Consider the following 12,898-nt stretch of genomic DNA (forward strand, 5'->3'; position numbering starts at 1 on the left):
GAGGTGGGGACTTACTGATTTCCACTGGGGAGTGGGGAGGCTTTCTGAGATAGGACTGGACAAATCCCAACCAAATTTTTCTTGTTTATCTTCACAGGTGACACATGACACTGGGAAAATTTCACCTTGTGACCTAGCAAGAGTCCCAAGTCTCTCCAGCTTCTGCTCTACTAGAACAGCCTGAAATAATACAGCTTGAACAAGTAAGATTACTCCTGGGTGGAAATTGTTCTCTTTTTCTTTTTCTCTAAGAACTGAACAGCATAAAAATCTTTGGGGACAAAAACAAGTATTGGAGGAAAAGGAACAACTCAAGTTTTGGACACTATAAGAACTGGGGAGTTTCTTGGGAGGATTTTGTGATCCAGGCAGGAATGGAGACATCTACAGAGTTTGGTAACTCCTCACAGTTCAGTGAGTCACCTCCAAAAAAGCTCATCCCCAGCAGCCAAGGCAATTAAAGTGTTCCCAGCCCTGGTTGAGCAAGGCTGTGCTGGAGCAGCAAATTACTGAGCACTGATCTGAGGGAGCCACAGTGGGACTTCAGCACGAGCAAATACCATTCAAAATGAGGGCTTAGAAGAGGGCTGGGTTTCATGATAATTGGGCTCGTTGGAGAGTGGAAGCAAATAAAAGCAGCAAATAGAGTGATGCTCCTTGGCCCAAGCCCAAATTAAACAAGAAGGCCCCGTGTAATGACTGAGAGTGTCTCCGCCATGGAACAAGAGGTGGATTGGAAGAACTTTATCAAAGGATGATGAAGGCATGCAAATGGATTTTCACAACAGAAAACAATGGGTTACTTGTCTAAGGCATTTTAAAACAAAGACAGATGGCAGGAGAGATGAAAGCCTAGGATGGAGAGAACATGGTCAAAGATAATGGAAGTTCAACACCAGTTTGGCCAGTAATGAACACAGAACTTGGCAAGGCTTGACAGGCTTGTGCTGCAGGGAATATGGATAACAAACACGACAGAATTCCTACCACCAAACCCCAAACCAAGTCCTAAAATAGAAAGAGGTAAAATATGATGAGATTGCTCAGCTGGTGTAAAATACAGGAGTAGACCAAGGAGGTACTTAAAATAATTCCTGTCTCTGTTCCCCCAGAGCTGCATCTTGAGGATAATGATTCAACAAAAAGATGAACAGATTTGCACATAAAATGAAGCACAGCCCTGTGTACCTGCAGTGTTGAACCTCAGACCTGACCTTCATGACAAAGTTTGAGGGAAGCCCAGGAGCCAGGAAGTCACTGACATCCTCTGTTCTGAGGGCTGGAATTTTTCAGAGATCAGAGAACCCCAGAGTGGTTTGGGTTAGAAGGGACCTAAAAGCCCATCCAGTCCCACCCCCTGCCATGAGTAGGAATACCTTCCACTAGCCCAGGTTCCTCCAAGCTCCATCTAATCTGGCCTTGGACACTTCCAGAGATGGAGCAGCCACAGCTTCCCTGGACAACCTGTGCCAGGGCCTCCTCACTGTCATAGGGAAGAATTTATTTCTAATATCCAGTAGAAATGTCCCCTCTTCTAGTTTGAAACCATTCCCCCTTGTCCTGTCACCATCTGGTCGTGTAAAGCAGATACAAAACTTCTCCTCTTTTTTATAAGCTCTATAAGTACTATTTTTAAAAGATTTTAAGATGTTGGTGCTTCAGTTCTTTTTAGAATTTCCTAAAATTCAACCAGAAAACTTCCAGAGGCCTCTTTGCAAATTCCACCCTGGGTGGCTCCTGCTTATTTCCAACAAACCAGTGCTGAGAACTTCTGCCCACTAACATGCCCAATTCCTTTACTGAGAAGGAATAATGGTCTACTCTGGCTCTGAAGGGTGTTGGGAAGGCTTTGGGGTCAGTCTGGATCTGTCCCTGCCCCTGCTTTGTGCCCCACACTCACCCATTCCGGCACAGGCTCACTACATTATTTAGCAAGTTGCTGGACAGGTAAGACTTTCCCAGGTGGGGGTTGGACATGATGAGGTTCCTCAGAGTGTAACAAGCTGATGTCATGATCTCCCCGTAGCTGTTGGTGTTTCCAGACTGGAACGACAGGAGACGGGACACATCTGGGAGCACCTGGTGAGCTAAAGAGGTGGAGGAATGTTCCAATCAACAATTAAACACAATTTGTCACAAGTGAATGATGCTATTTGTGTTAACACCAAACAGTTATCTCTACAGGGAGGCACTGGAAGTGTTGGACAGCAAAGGCATAATCGTCATCTGTGGATTTTTCCAAGACAAAATGAGGGCTGCAGGCCTTTAGAAGGGCAGTGTTGTTGGCCATGGGTACTCAAGTCCAACTCAGTTCCCAAAACACTGTCACCCTCCTGGTCCTCAGGTTTGTCACTGTCTGTAAAGCATAGCACGTCACACAGCACTGGTGACTGTCCTTGGGGCCAGAGGAAATGACACTGCTCCAGTTCTGGAGCTTGGCTAGGTCTCCTTATGGGGTTTACAAAGTGAGCTGGGCAGATCCCATGGAGCTGAAAGTGGGGATCCAGCGTAGGGGAAGGACTTACCCATGGTTTTGTGGAGCACAGGATGCCTGGACATGTTGCTCAGCAGAGAGGCCCCAGAGCGGACGACCTCGGAGCTGTTGGACTGGAGCAGCCGAGCGATGCGGGGCAAGCCCTTCTCCTTCAGCCCAATCATCTGGCTCATGGCATTGGACATCTGAGGGACACAGAGATGCTCATGACTTACAGTGCCAGGGGGAAGCAGCTGGGATGACGGTCAGGGCTGGAGGAATGTGACTGTACCACAAAATGAGCACTGCACAATCCGTTCTCCTGCTGCCATAATCCCACTTTGTCAGTTTTACCTCTCTTCCCCACAGTTACAGGAGCCTGGAGAAAAGGAGGCTCTGGGAGGACCTTCTGGCTCTCCTCAGATCCCTGACAGGAGGGTGCAGCCAGCTCTGCTCCCAGAGAACAAGGGACAGGACAAGAGGAAATGAACTCAAGCTGCCCCAGTAGAGGTTTAGATTGTATATTGGGGAGAATTCTTCACCAAAGCAGTTGCCAAGCTGTGGTACAGCTGTCCAGGGCAGTGGTGGAGTCACCATCCCTGGGAATGTTCAAAAAATATGTGGCTGGGGCAACTGGGTACATGGGTTAATGGTGAACATGGGTGAACAGTTGGACTTAGTGTTATTAGAAGGCTTTTCCAAGCTTAATGATTTCATTATTCTGGGACATTTGAAAAGTCAGCCTCTCATCTGCTGTGATGCTGCTGGTTCTGCTGTTCTCTGGAGCCCCAGTGGAGCACTTGATCACTCAACTGACATTCCAAAAGCTGGATAAGTTTTACTTTCATGTCCATTTTGCCCTCGCCCTTCACAACGCCCTGGCAGCTCCCTGGCCTGGCCCTTCACAACTCCCTGCCATGCCACAGTGGGCTGTTGGTGAGCAGAAACATATAATGGATGGCTTTAAAAAACAATCTGAGGACTAAAAATATTCATCTTAGATGTGATCTTGTGCTTGTAAATGTAGAAGGCCTCAGGATGCAGCCAGGGCAGATGAGTTCAAGCACATCCCCTGAGTAAACTGCCCTTATTGACAGAGCTTAAACGGAACTTCTCAGGTACTGCCTCACCAGAAAGGCTGCTGGAGACATATGTCCATCAGCAGTGACATGGGAATGGAGAGAAGGGGCTGGAAAACATGTGCTCTGTTCCACATTCACACCAGCAAGACTGGGGTGTGTGAAGTGCTGTTGAAGGACATTCAGACCAATCCTCTGTGAGCTGAAAGATCACAGCAAGCTCCATAAGCAGATCATCCCCAGATTCCCTTTCCATCAAATGACAGCAAACTCAGCAAATCCAGCTCCAGCTCTGAGCTGGAATGAGACCCTTGAGGGAAGGAGCCACTTCTGCACATCCAGACAAATTTCAGCCATTCCATTCCAAGAGGCTGAATTAAGTTGCTGCAGCACTGTCAGAGATGGGTTTGGTTGCTTGTCCCTTGTGCAATCTTGTTGATTGCTGAAATTTTCCTTTCCCTGGAGCACAAAACTCCAGCCCTGTTTCTCTGACCAGCTCTACCCATACATGACAGCCTCTCTCCACATTCTGATTCGTGGCACTGCTTAGTTAAATTGCCAAAAGTCAAGGTTCCCAATTATTTAGCATGGAAATCGTTGTGACAAAAGGAGATCAGAGCTGGCAGGTTAATGCCATCCCAGCAGGGAAGGCTCCATGTGAGTCATCTGTGTCTCTGGGTGGGACACTCCCCACTGGTGACATGCCTCTCCTGCCTAGGGAATCATTATCTCTTTTATCTCCCCATCCATCTTATTTAAATTGAGATTGATGGAGTTGAGCACAAACAGACAAGTCAGGGGCTGTCCCAGGGGAGGCAGCTTGCAAGGACGTGCCCAGGGCAGTGACGTGGGCCCACAGAGCCACAGTTGTGATGTGTCCCTCTCAGTGCCACAGCATCATCCAGCCCCTGGCACCTCCACGCTGCCATGCCCACAGGTCAGGACATCTGTCACAGCTATTTTACAGGCAGCTCTGAGGTGTGGACAAGCCACAATCCACAGCACAACCCACCCTGTCATTACAGCCACCGCCCCTTGGAGCACACGCATAGACGGTGGCTCAGCCCTTCTCCTGCCTCTTATCACATCTGGCTACGGGTGCACATCTGGGCTTACCCTCACTGCTGCCCTGGGGGGGGTGCCAATACCAGCACCTACTGGAAGTGTGACCAATAGACTGGGGAACTTGGAAACCCAGTGTATGCGTCTGGGATAGATCCCTGGGATGCTGGTTGTAGCCCCCCACGAGACCCTGAGTTTGGAGTTAATAAACATCCCACTAGATCAAACACTATGGAAAGACTGTGGGGGTTGTGGTGCCCCGAGGTTTAAGGAGGACATTTGCCTTTTTCATGGCTGGGAAGTGACGATGATCAGTGACCTTAGAGGTCTTCCTAACCTTACTGACTTTCTGATTCCATGCAAGTGCTGACACATTTGGGTGCACACCTGTGGAGGGGAGGGAAACTCTTACCAGCCCTCGGCTCGCAGTGAGGTTCTGCAGAGCTCCAGCACAAGCTTCCAGGGTGGCATCCTTCTTGCTCTGATCCATCAGGGACAGGTAGGTGCGGATGGCATCTGAGTGGTAGAGCCAGCTGGGGCCTTTGGGTTTGAAATCCTCCTCGGGGGACCCCGTACTCATCATTCTGCAAAGACATGAGAAACAGGGAGCTCAGATCCTGCTCTTCCCTTGCAGCCCCTGCCTGGGGCTGAACACTGCATTCCCAGTCCCTCTGCAGCACATCCTACCTCCATTTTCCCACTCCTGCTGTTGAAGCAGCCTGTGAGAGTTTTGTCCATGTAAACGCTCCGGGCCATGTGGTTGAGCTGGGTGTATTTGTTGGGAACTTCAGCATCCAGGCGGTAGGAGAGGTTGTGCAGGATGCAGATGCAGTTCTCCACAGACTGCATCATCCCCAGAAGAAAAATGCAAACATCACATTAGGCAGAAAACTTTGGAGCAGCACCAAACAGGACATGGACTGGGCCATAATCAGCTTTTTAGCACCACGGATGCTCCTTAGCCTGGCTCAGGGAGTGAGGGATGGGAGGGAAGGAGCTGAAATCGGCATGAAGGAAGGATATCAGTGAGCTGCTGACCCAGAGAACCTTGGGAGGTCTCACTTGCCACAGACAAGTTGGCAAACAGGAAAAGAGAGCGTGAGAGTGGCTGGATCAAACTATGAAATTCCAAATCTTGAAATCCCCCTCTTGCCAGAGGTGATTTCCAGTGATACTCTCTGAGTCACAGCTACAGATCAGGTGACACTTTTTACCAAGAACAGGCTTTAAGCCTCCTTCCCCTGGATGCCAGAGTGCCCAATGGGAGGAGCAAGGAAGAATTTTGGCTGGATACCCACAACCAACACCAGAACCTGTGGTTACATTTCTAAAGAGCTGTGTTTTGTGTGTGCTGCTGGAAAGGGGCTTCCTGCAAAAGCCATGCCCAAAAGAGGGTTTGTTCAATCCAGAGAGAATTCAAAATAACTTTGGTAACTTTGAGGGTTACATCCGAAAGGTGCCTACAAATACTTTTTTGTCCAAGGCAAGTGGTGTTCACACACAGCCATCAGTCACAGCCAGGGGACTGGCAGAGAGATGCCAACTGTTGGCTCCCTGCTGAACATGGTACAGGGAAGGGAAGGGAAGGGAAGGGAAGGGAAGGGAAGGGAAGGGAAGGGAAGGGAAGGGAAGGGAAGGGAAGGGAAGGGAAGGGAAGGGAAGGGAAGGGAAGGGAAGGGAAGGGAAGGGAAGGGAAGGGAAGGGAAGGGAAGGGAAGGGAAGGGAAGGGAAGGGAAGGGAAGGGAAGGGAAGGGAAGGGAAGGGAAGGGAAGGGAAGGGAAGGGAAGGGAAGGGAAGGGAAGGGAAGGGAAGGGAAGGGAAGGGAAGGGAAGGGAAGGGAAGGGAAGGGAAGGGAAGGGAAGGGAAGGGAAGGGAAGGGAAGGGAAGGGAAGGGAAGGGAAGGGAAGGGAAGGGAAGGGAAGGGAAGGGAAGGGAAGGGAAGGGAAGGGAAGGGAAGGGAAGGGAAGGGAAGGGAAGGGAAGGGAAGGGATCCTGGGGACTCAGGAGTCAAAGTAATTTACTGGTCCTGTGTGTTTATTAAAGGAAAATTGTAAAGCCCAGCTCTACTTCAGGCCCAGAGCCCCAAGAACCCACAACCCTCCAACAGATCCCACTGGGGCTTGGAAGGACAAGAGTAGCCAGTGACTCCAGCCACCAGCTGTGTTTGTTAGAAAGGGATTTTGGGGCATTCCCAAGGTTGCAATTGTGAACTGTGGGGCTGGACAGCCCAGGGCAGCAGCTGGTACCTTGTCGTCGGGGCGGTTGGAGGCCACGCAGTTCTGGGCATAAGTCATGACAGAGTCAATGAGGCCAGGGTAATTCCTCATGGTCTGGCGCCCCATGTCCGCAGAGCTCAGGTTCCTGAGGAAGCCGTCGAGCACGCCAGGGGACAAGGAGGAGAGAAGGTGAGTTGGGCTCTGTTCTGGCTATGGTTGTCACTGAATTCAGGGATTTTCTAGCAGGTTTAGCAAGGCTGAGGAACTGCTCCTGTTCTGGAGGCCTTTAGTGAGACTGCACCAGTGCACAGTTCTCTTGTTGCTCTTTAGGACTGATTTCACCTGGAACATGTCCTGCAAGAATCTCTGCACAGAAGACACCCTCCTAGGGACAGTCACCAGCAGGAGGTTGTCTCAAAGGCTCTGCATGTGCCATTACACAGACACTGTCTCCTGAGAGGAGTTTCCAAAGCAAAGACTGGCTAAAGACCATCTGGGGTTGCTGTGATCATCAGGAAGGTGCACAGGACTGTAAGTACAGACCTACCCAGGGTCAGCAGCAATGTGTGTGTGGGAAATGGGGTGGAGATGCTGGAGAGCAGCAATGGCTCTATCCAGAGCAACTGACAGAGCAACCTCCCATCTGTGAGGTTGAAATGGGTTCCTGGACACCGGCAGCTGTCAGGGTAGCAGAGTTTTTCCAGTAACAGGATATGGGTTTTGTTGTTTTGGTTTTTTTTTTCTTCCCTATTTTATTGCCTTATAGCTTGCAAATGAAAAACAAAGAGAGGTTGGCAGTGGCTGTGAGATATTCACTGCAGGCACTCCAGAACTGGATCTGATGTTCACTGTGATTTGCAGCCTCCTCATTAACATGGATTCATCTACAATCCAGAAATGCTTGAGCAGCAATGGCTTGGGCCCAGGGCAAATCCAGGGCTGTTCTCATCCCTGTGTTCTGATGTGGCAGGGCAGTGACTCGAAGCAGTCCTGGCTCAGTCCTTGGAACAGGGGCTCTAGATCCAACTCACAGCTTCCCTCACTCTCCCTGCTCCCCAGTCTGGCTCCCTCAGGCCTCTGGAGCTCCCTTGCTGACCTGCAGCTGCTAGTCTTCTTTGGGGTGTTGGACACTGAGGCCATGGGTTGGGATCAGTCTCAGGAGGCAGAGCTTACCTTCAGTTAAACTCCACAGAGTTTTTACAAGCTGTTGCCACTGTCTTTCCTTCATTTCAATGGAATATTTTATAGTGTTGATAGGCTGGGATGGCCTTAAAGCAGTTAGAGCTTCGAGCAGTTCATACCCACTGTACCTCACACATCTGGAGCTGCAGCAGCTTGGGGGAGCTGCCTTCCAAGACAGCGAAGGAGGGAACAGCACTCCCTATCTCCCAGACACGGTTCCCAGCCACAGAGGCTGATGGTTTCAGGTCTCCAAAGGCCCTGCCATGATCAGCCTCTCGTTTCATAAGCAGCTCCAGCTCCTGCAAGCTGCATGTCTGGGAAGGGCGCGGCCGGCGCTGCCTCCCTCGGGGAGAGCTTCCCTTGATGAAAGCACCTCATTATACAGGGCAGGTTTTTTGCCCCACTTGTTCCCATTGAGACAAGGAGCTCACATCCAAGTGGAGGAGGAAGGTAGGAGAAACAGCAAGTCAGGGCGAAGATCCTCTACAAAAGGGCTCTGGCTTCCCGTGAACAAAATAAACTACTCTAGGCTCTGTCTGCACCTCCTGTAGCTGAGTCTCCTGATGAAATGAGCCAGGGAACGTCCAGGACAATGGGACTGTTCTGTCCTACAACAGTTATCAGAAGAAGTGGGAAAATGCTTGTTTTCCCCACATAGAGAATTCTGTATTTTTGTCACCAAAAGCCAAACCAGTTTGTTTTCTCTGGAAGTCTCAAGCCTCTAAAGGCAAAATCTGCCCAGTTTCCTGGTCTGAGCTAAACATTGATGGGTTTCAGCACTGCACAAAACAACTTACATATTTTTTTGAGAAGAGACTTAGCAAGAACAAAATTATTAAAAATAAAAAGCTACTAGAAAATATTTTACATGTATTTTTTTTTTGCACCTTCTCTTAGTCAGGAAAATTTTCTCAAGGAGAATTTTTCATTAACACAGTTGTAATGAGCATGAATTCAGCTCATTGTAAGAGGATTTAGATGGCTTCAGCTTTTGCCCACAGACACAAGTTGCAGTCAGTCCCTGCCTGGTGACTCACCTCAAACACCCTGTGGCATTGAAGAACACTTCTGGGTCGATAATTTCTCGTGTCCTGTTGCAGCTGCCATCAGACCAGCCCGAGAAAGGGATGATAACACAGTCTGTCAGCACAGGCAGAGCCTCCTGTATCAACTCTTCTTTTAGTTCATCAGTGGAGGAGAGATTCCAGAGCAGTCCTAGGAAGGAGGTGGGACACAAGCTCAAGCACAGGATAATGTGCATTAGGTACTTTGTTTAGGTTGGGGTGGTTTCAGCACCAAAATTCTTGTTCCCTTCACCTCTCAGAGCTGAGGGTGCAGAGGCTGCCCAAAACCTCGGTCCCTGTCCAGCCCTATGGGAGACAGGCAGGATGGGTCCATGTGGCAGTGGGAATTTAAGCATCCTCCCTCCTCCCAAAATTGCTGTTTATTAGGTTGCAGGGGACAGCATCTCTCCAGGGATCTTGGAAAGGCTTGCACATAAAAATTGGGACACAGCTGAGGGTGACCTGCACCAAAAAACTCCCACTGATTCCTCAACAGCCAACCCTACTTGGGTTGGTAGCTCCCTTGGCCATTCCTGGGAACAGCACAGGGGCCAGGGTGAGGGAGGCATGGGAATGGCAGGGTGACCATAACGGGGCAGGGGGACCTGGGGCAGGTGCTTCCCCAACAGGCACTAAGGAAGTGAGTAACCCTTATGGAACAGGGAAAGGCCAGAACTCCTCTGCCTTCTGATTTAGGTCACCCTTTGGTGCCAGTGGAGCAGAAAACCCCCTCTCTGTGCTAGGGTAGCACCAGGGCTACGGAACCCAGGCAAGGGGAGCCCAGACTCTGGCGGGGCAGAGCAGACTCTGGTTACCTGTGAGCTGTTTCTGAATTTCAGTGTTCCCTGTCCTGCGGAGGAGGCTCACACACTCCCTGATCCCGTTCTGCCGCCGGGTTTCGATCTTGTTGGTGGGGTTCTTGAACACCAGGTTCCGGAGGGCTCCAGCTGCTGCCCGCTGCACATTCTGGTTCTGGCTGCGGAGCAGCTCCACGAGCTTGGCAATGCCCCCCAGCCGATAGACCTGGCCAGGAGACAGGGACAGACATGGGACATGAGCATGGAGCACCAGGAGACACACGGGACAGACACGGGACAGACATGGGACATGAGCATGGAGCACCAGGACGGACACAGGCCATCAGCACAGAGCACAGGACAATGTTGGGACAGGGACACCCAGAACTTCCCCAGCAGTGCCAAGGGTCAGACATTCCATCCTGGGGGAGCTGGAGAAGCAGAGCTGCCAGGGAACGAGGGTCAGAGATGACAAGTCTACTTCAGGCCATAGGTCATGGGCACAAAGCTCCTGGCCTGGAGGTTGGAGCCAAAAGCTTAAACTGCAGGAGTGGTTGTCTGTGAGTAGTGGCCATGGACAGAGTCCTTTGCCGATGGAAATGTGCTCCTGCAAACTTTCACCCACCTCCACAGTTTGCACTGAGTGGAAATGCTGCCCTGCCTATATGCTGAGGCCATTTATAGCCATGTAATGACATGCTGTGGTCATTTATCTGCATCCTGAGATCACAGGCTGAGCTCAGAGGGATGGTCATGGCCAGTGTCACCACCCTCGAGGTCAGCCAGAGGCAGTGGAGGGAGCCCAGACCTGCAGGACACCACACAGAGCTTTGAAAGTGAATCCTTGCAGCTGAGCTCTCCAAATGCTGAGTGTTCCTGCTGTGGGATGTGCTCTGCACCAGCCGTGATCCCGCCCGGAGCCCATCCTGGCACAAACAGCCCCTCGGCTGAGGTTTGCTGACAATGGACAATGGATGAGCACCTTTCAGGAGGGAAGGAAAACAAGCGTGTGCTGGGATGAGTCACCGACCTGCTCTGGCACATCTTTCTGGGAAGGATGGGACGGCCCAGTGCTCAGAGAGGGTTTGAACGGTAACAAAGGGTGTGGCCACCCCACAATGGGCCACCCAAACGTGAGCTGGGCATCTGCACTCATCCAGGTGCAGCCAGGGCACAGGGGCACAGTCCCACACCAGGCCACCACTTCCAGGTCCACTGTTGTGTCAGGACAGGGAAAGCCACCTCTAAAGGGTTGGCATCTCAGTAAATCCAGGGTGGGGATAAACTTCAGTGACATTCTTGCTGCACCAGATCCATCCTTCAGTCTGCCTCCTTTGCCGCATGCTGGCAAAGGAACTGAGGAGTAAGAGCATCAGAAATATAACCTGTACTATAAGAAGGGCTTCTCTGTGGTCAAGTATCACAGAATCACAGAGGGGTTTGGGTGGGAAAGGACTTTAAAACTCATCTTGTCCCACCCCCTTCCATGGCCAGGGACACCTTTCACTGTTCCAGGGTGCTCCAAACCCTGCCTGGCCTGGCCTTGGACACTCCCAGGATGGGGCAGCCACCACTATGGATGTGCAAAATTATCTTTGTACATGATCACTAATTAACCCATTGGCTCAGGTGGCTGAAATAGTCTGGAAAAATGCTGTGAAAAGGGCTGGCAAAGGGCTGCAGGGTCACTGGCCAATGCTCAGCAAAGGTCACAGTGGGACTTAAAGCAGCTTTGTCTGGCTCTGACTCTGCAGCACTGAGACAGTGAAAGATTGATGTGGAACTGGGTGCAGTTGCCCCCAGAAGAGGACACTGCATGGCAGCTTCCACACTGTCAAACCCCTGTGCCACAGCAGCTCGTAGTGACAACAGGAACAGTCTCCTCTGCTACCCAGAAATTATTCCAGGCATTAAATCCTGACCAACTGCTGTTGTGAGAAAGTGGCCATTAATAGCTGAAAAATCTATTTAATTAATACCTGAGCCTGACTAATGAGGTATAAAGCACCCTCATGAAAACCAAGGGAACCTATGGATCCCTGGCACTAAGGAAAACCATTCCCATCCCTCTTTTGTGCCAACAGCCCCAGCGTGGCAGAAGAGTCTGGGAGAATCTGCTCACCTCTTGCTTGGCAGACTCATCCTGGAAGCAGGTGTGCTGCAGGTAGTAAGCCCCCATGGCCTGGTACTTGTCATCGGAGGAGCACAGGAGCTGGATGGCCTTCTGGATGGTCATGGTGCCAGCGTCAATCTCATCACCACAGATCCTGTGTCAAAGAGAAATATGGAACTGGGTGAGTGCTCAACCAAGACTGCTATGGCAGCACCAAGAGTTATTGGGAAGGAATCAATGATAAAATATTATCACATTGCCACATACAGCACACAGTGCACCTCTAGTGGATTTCTCTGTCTCAAAGAAAGAGATGGTAAAGGATGGAAAAGACACAGTGAACACTAAGGGTAATAAATTCCAGATCCAGTCTATCCACAAGCAAAGGAGACAGAAAATGAAAGCTGGGTTGAGGTGCTGAATGTCTGATCATGTCCAAAGTGTAAGTTTAATGAACAGAGACCCAGTTCACTGTTTCTCAAATAAAGGAGTGAGTGGACAGGAGTGAAACCTTCCACCAGGTCATGAGGACAAGGTAACAGAGGCAGGTGGTTTTCCCACAGTGTGGGATCCTTTGATGTGATAGGTGGTGGAAGCAGAAATGTGAGAGCAGTTGATGGTCTGGGGAAGCTCAAGCAGATCCCTCAGGAAAAGGCCTGTCTGGAGTGATGGGATGGACAAACAGGCATTTTATGAAATGCTAATAACAGCTCTGAGACATCCTGCTCCCAGGGGATGTTCACACTGGCTGTCTCCAAGCTCTTATAAAGGCTGACCACTGTCTTCGTCCCTGTTAGAGGTAAAGGATGTGCCTGCAACTCCAGAGGAAGGATATGAATTCCTCTGGCTTGGGGCAAGACTGGAACCTCAGGAAAAATACAAACATCTGAAGGTTCTTCCACTTGTTTAGAA

At 50.5% G+C, this 12,898-nt stretch overlaps 1 protein-coding gene across 1 annotated transcript in view; it reads right to left on the reverse strand.

Annotated features, from left to right (window-relative positions):
* The window catches only part of PKP1 (plakophilin 1), a 48,486-nt gene that overhangs the window by 8,735 nt on the left and 26,853 nt on the right, over positions 1-12,898 (reverse strand). Inside the window, 9 exon segments of the mRNA XM_063418349.1 lie at positions 1,901-2,087; positions 2,526-2,679; positions 5,027-5,180; positions 5,182-5,198; positions 5,302-5,457; positions 6,861-6,975; positions 9,050-9,227; positions 9,892-10,099; positions 11,996-12,140. Of these exon segments, the coding sequence (XP_063274419.1) occupies positions 1,901-2,087; positions 2,526-2,679; positions 5,027-5,180; positions 5,182-5,198; positions 5,302-5,457; positions 6,861-6,975; positions 9,050-9,227; positions 9,892-10,099; positions 11,996-12,140 (1,314 nt within the window).

This window comes from Prinia subflava, chromosome 23, assembly GCF_021018805.1.
Source record: "Prinia subflava isolate CZ2003 ecotype Zambia chromosome 23, Cam_Psub_1.2, whole genome shotgun sequence".
NCBI classification, from domain to species: domain Eukaryota; kingdom Metazoa; phylum Chordata; class Aves; order Passeriformes; family Cisticolidae; genus Prinia; species Prinia subflava.